This window comes from Salmo salar, chromosome ssa01 (genome assembly GCF_905237065.1).
Source record: "Salmo salar chromosome ssa01, Ssal_v3.1, whole genome shotgun sequence".
Lineage (NCBI taxonomy): Eukaryota > Metazoa > Chordata > Actinopteri > Salmoniformes > Salmonidae > Salmo > Salmo salar.
Genome location: NC_059442.1, coordinates 137,187,167 through 137,203,268, shown reverse-complemented (window position 1 = coordinate 137,203,268; position 16,102 = coordinate 137,187,167). Strand labels below are relative to the sequence as shown.

At 43.3% G+C, this 16,102-nt stretch overlaps 1 protein-coding gene across 11 annotated transcripts in view; it reads left to right on the top strand.

Annotated features, from left to right (window-relative positions):
* Positions 1–16,102, top strand: part of si:ch211-127i16.2 (probable flavin-containing monoamine oxidase A) — a 45,896-nt gene that overhangs the window by 28,687 nt on the left and 1,107 nt on the right. For 3 of the 11 annotated variants that reach the window (XM_014132239.2, XM_014132234.2, XM_045690493.1), the window contains 3 exons: positions 379–465; positions 3,586–3,725; positions 10,343–11,174. In XM_014132239.2, the coding sequence (XP_013987714.2) occupies positions 379–465; positions 3,586–3,725; positions 10,343–10,679 (564 nt within the window). In that variant the 3' untranslated portion in view covers positions 10,680–11,174. The other 8 variants (XM_014132246.2, XM_045690510.1, XM_014132257.2 and 5 more) reach the window with 8 other exon arrangements.

Below are 16,102 nucleotides of genomic sequence, written 5' to 3'. Positions count from 1 at the left end.
ATGAATCAGGGTTAAGAAGCAGAGGAGACATGTTAACTGTCTGAAGTAACCCTCAGTTTAAACCTATATAATGATACGTTATACTGTATGTCATGAAATGGAGTTTTAGAGGAATACTCTAATCTGGCAACATCTGTCCCTCTGTGCTGTGTTGAACGTGGACTTGTGTTCCTCTGGTCTCCACACCCCGTCTCTCCTACTATAACTCAACCAGAGACGTGAGGTATTCACATCCATAGTCCACCAGCGGACCTCAGCTTGAACGGGCTTCTTGAAACTGCATTCATATTTTAACAGGCCAAGCATATTTCTGTGCATGATGAGAGAATGTGAATTCAAAGCTTCAGGATTAAGACTCTAATTTCTCCTCCTGTTCAGCTGAGCGAGAGGAGGGATGCTGTCATTCTCAGCCTGGTGAAATACCTGGGAGAGGAGGCTGCCAGCTACATCCACTATGAGGAGAAAGTAAGTGTCTAATTGGCCAAGATATAAATGTCATAGAATGTCAAGCCTGAATAGGACAGTCATACTTGAACGTTGGGTCTTAGTGGCTGCATAACCCCCTAAACCTCTTCGTATTTAATAATATGCCTAGTATAATATTCTTTATATAGTTACAAATAGCTTTGGTTTAAAGACACTGGGAAACCTTGGGACTGTGTTGGATGAGCAGTAGACTGGAGCCTCTCCACTACACCCATTGTTCCGTCTGCTATCACGGTTCCTGGCTAATAACTGCCTCAACAACTGCACACTGGTTTTTCTCATAATATCTCTCCAGCAAGAACATTTGAGCAGCATGAAGTGCAAGGGTCAATCACTTCCCTGGGACTAGTCAGTCTTGTAGGGAAGTAGAAAACACACAGATCGCTTGTCGCCGTGACACAACACACTACCCAGATTGACAAACGAGCACATTGGCCTGACAGATGTTGTCTGTGGCAATATGTTAGCATTCTGCTCCCTGGGTGGCTTTTCATGCGCTTAAGCTTTGAGTGGCGAGGAAGAATTGCCTCCGAGGAATCCAGGGCTAGGGAGGGCATGCGGGGTGATGATTTTCCCTGCTTGACTAGTTACGAGACTCTGGAGGGAGAAACAATATAGAGAGATGGATATCAACAAGTAGGAGATACAGTGAAGACTGAGAGAGGAAGTGAGTGGACAGATGGATTCACACACAACACAGTGGGACTATTAGTGCTTAATTTGAGGATCCGGCACCTCTCAGATTTGACTTAGTTCGTTCCGACACCTATTTGCCCCGGATCCAGTATCTCTCGCAGCATGATTTATTAATTATTTCACTGTTCGCACTGTAGACATTCTAATAAAAGCGATCAGCATTAAATCAAGTTGCCTCCTTGTTATTTCTCCCGCCCCCCAGAAAGACCATCATGTAAAAGCGTGGGAATCCTGCTATGTAATCATCCTATCCTACCACACTGATTCCAGACCTGCTCTCTTATTTGTAGACATAGAGTTTATGGGGAGGGCCAGTGGGGTAAGTAACTGATACTGGCACAGGTCTTGTCTTGGTAGTGATGGTCAGCTAGTGAAGAGGTCCCTACATAATCATGTCACGTAGCTAGGCTAGTCATCTCACTACTGAATTTGAAACGTGGGAAAGACAAATAAATCAAATCACCACCGCCACCTCCACTCATGCAAAATTCAAAGCTGGGCTGTACAGCGACAGGCTGTGGGGGAAATCGACTGTTAGGAGTTAAATGGACTTGACATGGGGAGAGTCATTGTGGGAGGTTTTGAAAACTAAGGTAGGAACATCTTTTTCCTTTACAAACTTATTCTGTACTGTGAAATGAATATGGATATTGTCACATAGGCAGGAGGCCTATATATTCTCATATGTGTGTTCTGCTGTAGTCTACATTGATTTATTTTAGTTGAAGTTCTATGCAGATATTGTGATATTTGTTCTACTGCTACATTGATGTCTGGAAAATGATATGAAATTCGAGTCTTGTAAGCCCTACAGCTGAGTATTTGTGCATATGCATATGGCAGGTGTTCTGATGTATGTTGCTGTACATTAATATCTTGAAAATGTGGCAAAAAAAATTCTGACTTGTGTAAGCGCCATAGCTTTACTCGAGTACGTGGGCATACTATAGAGTATAGCCTACGTATGGCGGGTGTTCTGCAGTGAGTCCTAAATTGCTTTGAATTAATCAGCTGTCCGTTTCACCCCCATAGATAGTAGGCTACTTGGCTGTTTACTCCAGATAACCCCCTTCTCACGCTCACTATGTGTTCTGGGACCTCCCGATTTACAAATGAAGTACTGGGGAATATGACATACATTGGTAACCTAGAAGAGGTGTGGTGCGTTGAGACATAATGTTGCAGAGAAAAGCAGCATCATTTTGCAGAGAAAAGCAGCATCATTTTACAGAGAAAAAGCAGTGTAATTTTACAGAGAAAAGCACAAACCTCGTTATCTTATCTCTGGTTTCCAGTAATTGATTAATTTCCACATGCAAACACATTAAACACATTAACAGAAAAATGTTGTGTTGTATGTAGTGAATAGAGAAGCCTGGGTTGGTGTGTCTGCTTCTATTGTTGTAGTAAATAGAGATGTGTTGTGTTGTTGTCTCTAGGACTGTACTGTGCGTTCTAGATGTGTGTTCTAGATGTGCTCTGCTGGTTGTTGTGTTGCAGGACTGTGTGTTCCAGATGTGCTCTGCTGGTTGTTGTGTTGCAGGACTGTGTGTTCCAGATGTACTCTGCTGGTTGTTGTGTTGCAGGACTGTGTGTTCCAGATGTGCTCTGCTGGTTGTTGTGTTGCAGGACTGTGTGTTCCAGATGTGCTCTGCTGGTTGTTGTGTTGCAGGACTGTGTGTTCTAGATGTGCTCTGCTGGTTGTTGTGTTGCAGGACTGTGTGTTCCAGATGTGCTCTGCTGGTTGTTGTGTTGCAGAACTGTGTGTTCTAGATGTGCTCTGCTGGTTGTTGTGTTGCAGGACTGTGTGTTCCAGATGTGCTCTGCTGGTTGTTGTGTTGCAGGACTGTGTGTTCTAGATGTGCTCTGCTGGTTGTTGTGTTGCAGGACTGCGTGTTCTAGATGTGCTCTGCTGGTTGTTGTGTTGCAGGACTGCGTGTTCCAGATGTGCTCTGCTGGTTGTTGTGTTGCAGGACTGCGTGTTCCAGATGTGCTCTGCTGGTTGTTGTGTTGCAGGACTGTGTGTTCTAGATGTGCTCTGCTGGTTGTTGTGTTGCAGGACTGCGTGTTCTAGATGTGCTCTGCTGGTTGTTGTGTTGCAGGACTGTGTGTTCCAGATGTGCTCTGCTGGTTGTTGTGTTGCAGGACTGTGTGTTCCAGATGTACTCTGCTGGTTGTTGTGTTGCAGGACTGTGTTTTCTAGATGTGCTCTGCTGGTTGTTGTGTTGCAGGACTGTGTGTTCCAGATGTACTCTGCTGGTTGTTGTGTTGCAGGACTGTGTGTTCCAGATGTGCTCTGCTGGTTGTTGTGTTGCAGGACTGTGTGTTCCAGATGTACTCTGCTGGTTGTTGTGTTGCAGGACTGTGTTTTCTAGATGTGCTCTGCTGGTTGTTGTGTTGCAGGACTGTGTGTTCCAGATGTACTCTGCTCTGTGTTGTCAGGACTGGGCCTTGGAGGAGTACAGCGGTGGTTGTCCTGTTAATGTCATGGCACCGGGGATGCTGACATATTACCACCCCAGCCTCTGCATGCCCTGTGGCAGGTAATAAACCCTGCTAAGCTGCTACTGTTCTAAACCTCCCCTCTAGTCCCCTCCATCCCTCCTCTTCATCGGCACCATCCTACCTGCACGTAATGCCACTGACATATCTACCCTGTCTATATTTACCAATGACCACTATTATACCCTGCTCCTTCACCACCCACATCTTGTCTATGCTCTTTCCTTCCACCATAACACACTCAAAACACACACACACACACACACACACAATCAGCCTCTGTAACCACCGTATGGCCCCATAACAAATCCGCACCAGCACCAGCTAACCCCTGAGCAACGACCTGAACTAACATAAAGGAGAACAATATGAGTGATTACTTCTTCACTATGAGGCATTCGTCGAGGCCCAAGGAAAATGGATGTGGGGTCGGAGGGGACATCGCTTTCTTGGGAAGACGGTCACATAATGAATTTGCAATGGCCTGTTAGGAGACGCACACAGCTGAACGGATGCTCATCCATGGACAAGAGAGATGGAGAGAGAAAAGGATGAAAAGAGGGGAAGAGAGGGGGAAAGAGTTAGGGAGATAGTGAAAGAGGGATGGAGAGAGAGGGAAAGATAGATGTAGAGAGAAAGAGCACACATGAAAAAAAGACTACCGTTTACTCTAGAATACTACAGTATTTACTTTAGAATTCTATAGTAAACTGTAGTATACTGTAGAATATTATACTACACACTGTAGTATCCCTCGATCGTGTGTAGTACTTATTATGATCTTATTATGATCTGAGAGTATTTAGGTGCCTTTTGGCAAACTCCAAGTGGGCTGTCGTGTGCCTTTTACTGAGGAGTGGCTTCCGTCTGGCCACTCTACCATAAAGGCCTGATTGGTGGAGTGCTGCAGAGATGGTTGTCCTTCTGGAAGGTTCTCCCATCTCCACAGAGGAACTCTAGAGCTCTGTCAGAGGGACCATCGGGTTCTTGGTCACCTCCCTGACCAAGGCCCTTCTCCCCCGACTGCTCAGTTTTGCCGGGTGACCAGCTCTAGGAAGAGTCTTGGTGTTTCCAAACTATTTCCATTTAAGAATGATGAAGGCCACTGTGTTCTTGGGGACCATCAATGCTGCAGACATTTTTTGCTACCCTTCCCCAGATCTGTGCCTCAACACAATCCTGTCTTGGAGCTCGGCTTGATTTTTGCTCTGACATGCACTGTCAACTGTGGGACCTTATATGACAGGTGTGTTCCTTTCCAAATCATGTCCAATCAATTGAATTTACCACAGGTGGACTCCAATCATGTTGTACAAACATCTCAATGGAAACAGGATGGACCTGAGCAAAGGGTCTGAATACTTATTTCGGTTTTACATTTTTAATACATTTGCAAACATTTCTAAAAACCTGTTTTCACTTTGTCATTATGGGGTATTATGTGTAGATTGATTCGGATTTTTAATTTCTAATCCATTTTTGAATAAGGCTGTAACATATCAAAATGTGAAAAAAGTCAAGGGGTCTGAATATTTTCAGAATGCACTATATGCAAGCAGCAATGCCGATATAGAGCACAACAGAATCTGTGGATTACCCAAACCTCCCATATCTCTCATCCAGACCCATGAGGTGCTTTAAGATCACTACATGATCACCAGCAGCATACCACCCTGCATCCGTCTGCTGGCTTGCTTCTGAAGCTAAGCAGGGTTGGGCCTGGTCAGTCCCTAGATGGGAGACCAGATGCTGTTGGCGGTCCAGTAGGAGGCATTCATTACTCTGATCTAAAAAAATATCCCAATTCCCCAGGGCAGTGATTTGGGACATTGCCCTGTGTAGGGTGCTGTCTATTCCCCAGGTTGTTGCTGTAAATAAGAATGGGTTCCCAGTCAACTTACCTGGATAAATAATTAGAGGAGATTTTAAATAATGTAAGACACTGTAATTACTTTAAAGAGTGCCCCAATGAATGGAATCCCTAACCAGAGGATGTTCACTGTTTGTTATTGTGCTGGACAAACTCTTGTTCTACCCTTCATTATAACTGTGTGTCAGCTGAGGATGAACAGCCCAACACACAAACATTCTCCACTCACATGTAAGTGATCTGTATATACACTGCTCAAAAAATAAGGGGAACACTTAAACAACACAATGTAACTCCAAGTCAATCACACTTCTGTGAAATCAAACTGTCCACTTAGGAAGCAACACTGATTGACAATACATTTCACATGCTGTTGTGCAAATGGAATAGACAACAGGTGGAAATTATAGGCAATTAGCAAGACACCCCCAATAAAGGAGTGGTTCTGCAGGTGGTGACCACAGACCACTTCTCAGTTCCTATGCTTCCTGGGTGATGTTTTGGTCACTTTTGAATGCTGGCGGTGCTTTCACTCTAGTGGTAGCATGAGACGGAGTCTACAACCCACACAAGTGGCTCAGGTAGTGCAGCTCATCCAGGATGGCACATCAATGCGAGCTGTGGCAAGAAGGTTTGCTGTGTCTGTCAGCGTAGTGTCCAGAGGATGGAGGCGCTACCAGGAGACAGGCCAGTACATCAGGAGACGTGGAGGAGGCCGTAGGAGGGCAACAACCCAGCAGCAGGACCGCTACCTCCGCCTCTGTGCAAGCAGGAGCAGGAGGAGCACTGCCAGAGCCCTGCAAAATGACCTCCAGCAGGCCACAAATGTGCATGTGTCTGCTCAAACGGTCAGAAACAGACTCCATGAGGGTGGTATGAGGGCCCGACGTCCACAGGTGGGGGTTGTGCTTACAGCCCAACACCGTGCAGGACGTTTGGCATTTGCCAGAGAACACCAAGATTGGCAAATTCGCCACTGGCGCCCTGTGCTCTTCACAGATGAAAGCAGGTTCACACTGAGCACATGTGACAGACGTGACAGAGTCTGGAGACGCCGTGGAGAACGTTCTGCTGCCTGCAACATCCTCCAGCATGACCGGTTTGGCGGTGGGTCAGTCATGGTGTGGGGTGGCATTTCTTTGGGGGTCCGCACAGCCCTCCATGTGCTCGCCAGAGGTAGCCTGACTGCCATTAGGTACCGAGATGAGATCCTCAGACCCCTTGTGAGACCATATGCTGGTGCGGTTGGCCCTGGGTTCCTCCTAATGCAAGACAATGCTAGACCTCATGTGGCTGGAGTGTGTCAGCAGTTCCTGCAAGAGGAAGGCACTGATGCTATGGACTGGCCCGCCCGTTCCCCAGACCTGAATCCAATTGAGCACATCTGGGACATCATGTCTCGCTCCATCCACCAACGCCACGTTGCACCACAGACTGTCCAGGAGTTGGCGGATGCTTTAGTCCAGGTCTGGGAGGAGATCCCTCAGGAGACCATCCGCCACCTCATCAGGAGCATGCCCAGGCGTGGAGGCCACACACACTACTGAGCCTCATTTTGACTTGTTTTAAGGACATTACATCAAAGTTGGATCAGCCTGTAGTGTGGTTTTCCACTTTAATTTTGAGTGTGACTCCAAATCCAGACCTCCATGGGTTGATAAATTGGATTTCCATTGATTATTTTTGTGTGATTTTGTCAGCACATTCAACTATGTAAAGAAAAAAATATTTAATAAGATTATTGCATTCATTCAGATCTAGGATGTGTTATTTTAGTGTTCCCTTTATTTTTTTGAGCAGTGTATATCTATGTTCATATAGGAAGAGAGAGAGACCCATTCAGTTGGTGAAAGGCACTGTTGTTAAAGTGACCCAGGTGTTCAGGCATAAGTAAGCCTACGCATCCATAATGCATGCAGAGTAAACATGTATTTGCTAGAACATGCTGGAACATCTGGACAGTGTTTTTATTCATAGATGTTGAGAGTCATTGAAAAAATGTTGTTGTTTTCTCTTCAGAGCCATGTAATAGTATCTAATCACATTTTAGATCAGAGTGTTCTACTACAGGCTTTCTGCTACGGGCTCTCTATTAGCAAATCATCTCAATCAGAAGTAAATAACACGTTGTCCTGTTTAAAGCATATTCTAAGTGCAGGTGTCATTTCTCATTAACTTTCACTCTTGATGTCACAGATAATCACCTCCGCTTGTTTCAGGAAGCAAATAAATTGTACTCTCATCGTTGAAATCTGTTCCTATTTAGCATTGACAAGCAATGAAAATAAGCATGGTAAACATTTCAGTGTGAACAGCTGGCAGGGAGTGATAACTGTGAATGCGGATGATTCCATACTCTACATGTAAGCATCCAAAGCCAGTGCGCTCACTGAAATTCTAAGTAAGGAATTACAGTCAGTATCAGAATGGGTGATTAATAATAAACTGGTCTTAAATACATCTACAACTAAAATCATTGTAGCTACACTATATATACAAAAGTATGTGGACACCCCTTCAAATTAGTGGATTTGGCTATTTCAGCCACACCTGTTGCTGACAGGTGTATGAAATTGAGCACACAGCTATGCAATCTCCATAGACAAACATTGGCAGTAGAATAGCCTTACTGAAGAGATCAGTGAATTTGAACGTGGCACCGTCAAAGGATGCTACCTTTCCAACAAGTCAGTTTGTCACATTTCTGCCCTGCTAGAGCTGCCCCGGTCAACTGTAAGTGCTGTTATTGTGAAGTGGAAACATCTAGGAGCAACAATGGCTCAGCTGCGAAGTGGTAGGCCACACAAGCTCACAGAACTGGTTCCGGCAAGTGCTGAAGGGTGTTGCGCGTAAAATGTGTCTGTCCTCTGTTGCAACATTCACTACCGAGTTCCAAACTGCCTCTGGAAGCAACGTTAGCACGATAACTGTTAGTCGGGAGCTTCATGAAATGGGTTTCCATGGCCGAACAGCTGCACACAAGCCTAAGATCACCATGCACAATGCCAAGCATCTACTGGAGTGGTGTAAAGCTCGCCGCCATTGGACTCTGGAGTGATGAATCACGTTTCACCATCAGGCAGTCCGACGGACGAATCTGGGTTTGGTGAATGCCAGGAGAATGCTACCTGCCCCAATGCATAGGGACAACTGTAAAGTTTGGTGGAGGAGGAATAATTGTCTGGGGCTGTTTTTCATGGTTCGGGCTAGGCCCCTAAGTTCCAGTGAAGATAGATCTTAACGCTACAGCAACTTTGTGGCAACAGATTGGGGAAGGCCCTAAGGCCAGCATGACAATGACCTCATGCACAGAGTGAGGTCCGTACAGAAATGGTTTGTCGAGATCGGTGTGGCAGAACTTCACTTGCCTGCACAGAGCCCTGACCTTAACCCCATCAAACACCTTTGGGATGAATTGGAACGCCGACTCCAAGCCAGGCCTAATTGGCCAACATCAGTGCCCGACCTCCCTAATGCTCTTGTGGCTGAATGGAAGCAAGTTCCCACAGCAATGTTCCGACATCTAGCGGAAAGTCTTCCCAGAAGAGTGGATTCTGTTATAGCAGCAAAGGGGGACCCAACTCCATATTAATGCCTATGATTTTGGAATGAGATGTTTGACGAACAGGTGTCCACATACTTTTGCTAATGTAGTGTATTTGGTTCAAGACATTCTCTAAGACCTCAGCCTTAACTGGAGTTGTGCATAAATGGTGTGACCATTGAGAAAGTTGAGGAAGTTAAACTCTTAGGTATAACTGCGGCAGCGTAGCCTAGTGGTTAGAGTGTTGGATTAGTAACCGAAAGGTTGCAAGATTAAATCCCCGAGCTGACAAGGTACAAGTCTGTCGTTCTTCCCCTGAATAAGTCAGTTAAGCCACTGTTCCTAGGCTGTCATTGAAAATAAGATTTTTTTTCTTAACTGACTTGCCTAGTTAAATAAAGGTAAAATAATTTGGTGGTCAACTCATATTGACAATGTTGTGAAGATGGGGAGGGGTATTTCTGTTATAAACAATATCTTTTTTTTTTACACAAAAATCTGTACTAGTTTTTCAGGCTCTGGTCTTGTCCCATCTTGACTACTGTCCGGTAATATGGTCTGGTGCAGCAAATAAATACCAAGAAAAGCTGCATCTGGCTAAAAACAGAGCAACTTCGCTTTATCTGCACATACAGAACTAAGATCAACAAAATGCATGCCAGTATTTCCTGATTGAGGGTTGACGAGAGATGAACTGCTTCTCTTCTAGTTTTTATGAGAAATATTACTGTGATGAAAATTCCAGATTGTCTGCATAATCAAATAACATTAATCTCAGACACACATACTGTACCCCCAAGACGCCCAAGACATGCCACCAGGGGTCTCTTCACAGTCCCCTAGTCCAAAATTCACGGCAACGCACAGTATTATATAGAGCCGTGATCGCATGGAACTCCCTTCCAGCTCCAATTACTCAAGCAACATCAAGAAAGATTAAACAAAATGTCATGGAACGGCGGGGACTGTGAGGGGACACACACATAAACACACACAAACACACACTAACACACACATTATTTTGGGGGGGTTGTAGTGTTTGTATTATTGTTAAATTTTTCTGTTGTATTGTTTGTATATTGTTGTATTTTAAATTTGTGTGTGACTGTCCTTCTATCAGTCTATCAGTGTTTTGTTACTTGTCATGTATTGTGTTTTATGTGGATCCCAGGAAGAATAGATGCTGCTCCTGCAAAAGCCAATGGGGATCCAAATAAACAAATAAAATGAACTCTCCTTCCCAGGATCCACTGGGCCGGCACGGAGACGGCCACCAAGTGGTGTGGCTACATGGATGGGGCAATTCAGTCAGGTCAGAGGGCAGCCCTTGAAGTCCTAGCCAGGCTGTGCCCTTTCACCCTGACCCAGGAGGAGCAGGAGGCTATGCAGGCTGCCCAGAACCAGAACCATGACTCTGGACCATGCCAACACTTACCTTCCACGTCCCATCTCCGCAGGGCTCTGATCCTCACCACGCTCATCATGGCCACTGCTCTACTATTGGCTCAGCCCCAGCTCTGCCGAGACTGGATTGGACAAGCTCGGCAGGTAGTGCTACGGAGGTTTGCTTTGTGGCAGTAAAATATGCTGTTGTGTTGGCAAAACATCCACTTGAGAGGGAAATGCCTCCCCTCACAGATATCTAAAGATGTTAAATACGATTGAATTATCTGTGACATACAGTACGGTTAACACTGTTTGCCTGGTGGACATGTTTCATTTAAAGAAATGTAATGCTTGTACGGTGTAATGTGGTGGTGGGTGAGACTATACAGAAAAAACACTTTTACTTTGGACTGCATTGTACTGTAAGTAAATGAAATTATATGTAAAGGGCTTTATTTATGAACATTCCCTACAGTCGTATTAAGTCATACAGTGCCGTCAGAAAGTATTCACACCCTTGACTTTTTCCACATTTTGTTGTGTTACAAAAGTGGGATTAAAATGGATTTCATTGTAAAAACAATTGTCAACAATCTACACAAAATACTCTGTAATGTCAAAGTAGAAGAAACATTCTAAAATGTAAAAAAGTGTATGAAAAATAAACACATATCTTGATTACTGAGTCAATACATGTTAGAATCTCCTTTGACTGTGATTAAAGCTGTGAGTCTTTCTGGGTAAATATTTGCCCATTATTCTTCAAATTCTTCAAGCTCTGACAAATTGGTTTGATCATTGCTAGACAACCATTTTTACATCTTGCCATAGATTTTCAAGTAGATTTAATTCAAAACTGTAACTCGGCCACTCTGGAACATTCACTGTCTTCTTGGTAAACTACTCCAGTGTAGATTTGGCTTTGGGTTTTAGGTTATTGTCCTGCTGAAAGGGGAATTAATCTCCCAGTGTCTGGTGGAAAGCAGACTGAACCAAGTTTCCCTCTAAGATTTAAACCTCTGCTGTTCCATTGCGTTCATTTTTTTATCCTGAAAAACTCCCGAGTCCTTAATGACTACAAGCATACCCATAACATAATGCAGTCACCACTATGCTTGAAATATAAAGAGCGGTACTCAGTAATGTGTTGTGGATTTGCCCCAAACATAACACGTTTCATTCAGGACAAAAAGTGAATTGCTTTGCCACATTTTTTGCAGTATTACTTTAGTGACTTGTTGCAAACAGAATGCATGTTTTGGAATATTTTTTATTACGTAAAGTCTTCTTTCTTTTCACTCTGTCAATTATATTAGTATTGTGGAGTAACTACAATGTTGTTGATCCATCCGCAGTTTTCTCCTATCATAGCCATTAAACTGTAACGTTTTTAAAGTCATCATTGGCCTCAAGGTGAAATCCCTGAGTGGTTTCCTTGCTCTCCGGCAACTGAGTTAGTAAGGACACCTGTATCTTTGTAGTGACTGGGTGTATTGATGCACCATCTGAAGTGTAATTAATAACATCACCATGCTCAAAGGGATATTCAATGTCTACTTTTATTATTATTATTATTATCTACCAATAGGTGGCCTTTGCGAGGCATTGGAAAACCTCCATGGTCTTTGTGGTTGAAATTGTGTTTGAAATTCACTGCTCGACTGAGGGACCTTACAGATAATTGTATGTACCTCATGTACAGCGATGTGGTAGTCATAAAAATATATGTTAAATGCTATTATTGCATACAGTGACAAAGGGGTTGAATACTTATGACTCGACGTTTCAGCTTTTAATTTGTAATTCATTTGTTTAAAAAAATTATACAAAAACATAATTCCACTTTGACATTATAGGGTAAAAATAAAATAACAAATGCAACATTCAACATTTAATCCATTTTAAATGCAGGCTGTAACACAACAAAATTTGAAAAAAGTAAATGGGTGTGAATACTTTCTGAAGGCACTGCATATCAAATTATTTCACAACATTAGCTCTATGCTTTTCAAATAAATCATATTATACAGTTATCAGCCTCTGAGTTATTCCATTAGAGAAGAATATAGAAATTCAAATAGGCTAACAAGATGAGTAGTGTGTTAAATTAAATTGACATGCATTTAACTCTAAAATGACATGGACGGTACACCAGTGCCATGGTGAATAGAGGACAATACAATATATAGTATTTTCCTACGGTTCGTATTCATTCTGAGGATATTCCACATTTCTTCATGGTCACACAGCAAGTAGCCAACAATGTAGGTTTGATTTGAATTAAATTAGGTGTGTTTGAAAACTGGTCTTGACTAGGTTTGGAAAGCACATTTATGATATGCTGTGTTTTTCCCAACGAGCAGGAAAAGCCTGCTATTGCAGCTTTGTGATATCGCCAGGCAGTGCTTACGCACTCACTCTTTCAAACACACACATGCTCCCTTCCTCAGACACACACATACATGCAGACACACACACACACAAAGCCCCCCCACGCACTTAGATGAGTGTGTGATGGATGAGCCAGTCATACAATGGTAACTTCCCAGTGTAAGTGATTTAATCGCTATCGCTCAATTGCACAGTTGAAAGCTTTTTGTCAGACCCAGTCTCCCTTCTAGGGGTATCTCTCACACCCAGCGGTCACTGGACCTCGGTATTGGGTCTCCGTCGGTGCCATGACGTGTTATTTGTCTTCGCTATCACTGGTTTGCAGTGGATCAACTGCTCGTTCTCCCTGGTTTTGTTTAAACCAGCCCAGATTAAATCAAGCCAAGCAGCACCACATCTCTTTGTATGTGTCAATTTGTGGGCCCCCGAATGGGTCACAGGACAAATGGTCCCTGGTGGTTCAAAATTCCTAACTGCACATCAATTCAATGTCCATTTGTTGGCATAGTATAGTATCTCACCTGATATAATACCAACACACCCACATGGAGAGCTTAGAAAACAGATGCTATGGTTGGTGAATATGGGTAGTTCCTTCTCACTGTATATACAGTATGTCATCGGCAGCATAAGTCATGCATGTGCCATCTGTTAGCTGTTATTTCTGTGGTCATTTAACGCGAAGTGATGAGTTGACTCTGTTCTGGGTGAATCACTGCCGAGTGACAGGCAGTTCCATACAGCTTTTAATGTGAAAGAGGTGGACCGGAAAAGGGAGCTAAGATCTTTCTGTCAGGTCTTGTCTGTGTCTGTCTGATGAACAGTAATGCTAAGGATCAGGGTATTAAAGTCTGTGCTTCGAAAATGAATGGTGGTCTTGCCTGAGTCTATGAAAAGCAGTGTGTAAAGTTTTTAAATATCTACTTACAATATTGCCATTGCAAGGTCTGCTTAAAGCTAAATATATGCTGTGTTTTCAGAAAGTCACAAGAGCATTACAGTTTGCTTGGGGGACATAGCTGCATTATAGTAATTAAAATGTGGAACCATAACTATCAACATTAATACTGTCTGAAGGAGATACAGGAATGCTAAATGTGAAATGAAATTGTAGAAATAAACCTTGAAACATAGTGATGATAAGGAGCTCTAAGGACTTTTTTTTTTTTAAAATATCTAAGGACTTTCTTTGAATTAGTTTCAGGGGAAGTCAACATACCCAACATAACCCGTGCCTTATCTGAAGTGGTTTTTTTTCCTTTCTCTTTAGCTACATTATCAAGACTGCAACCTCTGAATGGCCTTACTGCATTTTATTGAAGGATGATTAGTAGGCTACGGTGTAAGCCATGCTGACTGATGTCATCTAAGAAATTGCAATTTTTTCTATATTGCACAATGAAAAGTAAAGTGAGATGGATTCAAATGAGCACTTAGCCCGACTACGTCAGGAATCTCTTTGAATTGAATGTGAGACTATGATGGTGCAACATTTCTTAGAGACAGTCCATGCACCGGTGTAAATGCCTGGGTATGGATGGGTGGGAGAGGAGTGGGGGATGGAGGCCATGCAAGTATCGACGCAAGCTTTCAATCTCTGTCCTCCCACTACCTTAAGAGAAGTAGCTAGCTAGCTAGCTTAAATCGGTTGATCTATACCCCTATGCAAGGCTAGCCAGGGAGATGCATTCGGCCATGAAGCACAACCTATGCTTTTAAGGTAAACAGATGACACGGACCTGCACACTGCAGAATGAATAGGGAAGGGAGCGTCATTCATTTATTGTTGCGAGTCAATCCCCTTGGGACTGTTGTGACTGAAGACGGCTAATTTCACAATTCCCTCCATCACTCCTTTCTCTCTCCTCTCACTCTCTGTGGCGAGAGCAACAATCACAGCCTCAGCAGGTTGCTATGGGCATTGAGGTGGAAGACAGAGTGAACAGAGCAGACATGGCCGTGGCAGTGAGGAAAGGGAAGTGGGAACAGCAATTCCTCCATCACCAATTACAGACCTGTTATTTCAACATAACTTGAAGAGCATGAGAAGGAAGAGATATTTTTACCCGACCCGTTGTGCAAAATTGAGTCTCGTGTGTTATCTTAACCTTTGATGAAAGAATAATTGTATGTGAGAAATGTATGTGTGAGGAGAATCTGTAAATTGGAAAGTGTATTCATCTCGACTGCAACATTTTAAAAGACTGTATTCAAGTAGGACAGAAAAAACACAGTGCTAGGTGTTTCATAAGTGCAGTACTCAAATTACGTCATACTTAAATGGGATTTTTTCACCATGGGAAAATGGTCCATGCAAGTGGAGTCTAACTGGCGTAGACACATTGCATAAATAGATACACTTCCTGGGTCTATTTTCGGTCAATAGTGGCCCCTGCTTGTTTCTTTTTGTGTCTAAGGACTGAGGGGGTGGTCTTTGCCAGTGCAAAATTGGAGAAAAATCCAGACTGGGCTGAATTGCACTGCGTTGCTCTGCCTGTTTCGACTATTGTGTATGTAATCCAAATTGCATCCACATGGGAGAGAAATGTGACAGAGTAGTACCTTCACAGTGTCAAGCTGGATTGCATACAATGCAGTGGCGGTCGGTGCCATTTAAGATTAGGGATGATGATTATTAGAGCATGGCCTCATTTATATTACAGCATATTGGATGACTGTCATTCATATTCCATTCACCCAGCTCAATGTAACATCGACAGGTATAGGCTACTACATTATACTTGCATTTTCCCTGTACCCATCATGAGGTTGTTACAACCTAGCCTACGACAGAAAGTCTATAACGTAGGTGCACAGTTGAGAGACACATTGGAGTAATCAAGGTGACAGACTCTTGCCTGCATCTAGCTGATCTGGGGTATAATCATTAGTCCAAACAAACAAGGGTTTCTATTGACAAATTCAGGTTTATCCCTCATCCTTTCGTTTTCTTCCATTTAAGAAACATTTTGCAACAGAATCGGTGGAATGAATACACCCCTGATCAACCGGACACACAGTTCACGTTCATAGCAGCCACATACAGCATCATCTCCTCTCACCTTTTAAATTAATAAAACAGAAAGCTTACTTTGACTTGGAAGAGTTGCCGTGTTGGATAGCCTTAGCCAGCTAGCTAAAATAGCATTCCTCTCTGTTTGACTCAGGTTGTTGAGTAGGCTAAATTAGCTGCATTATCTAAGTAAGTGAAACGTAAACTTAGAAGA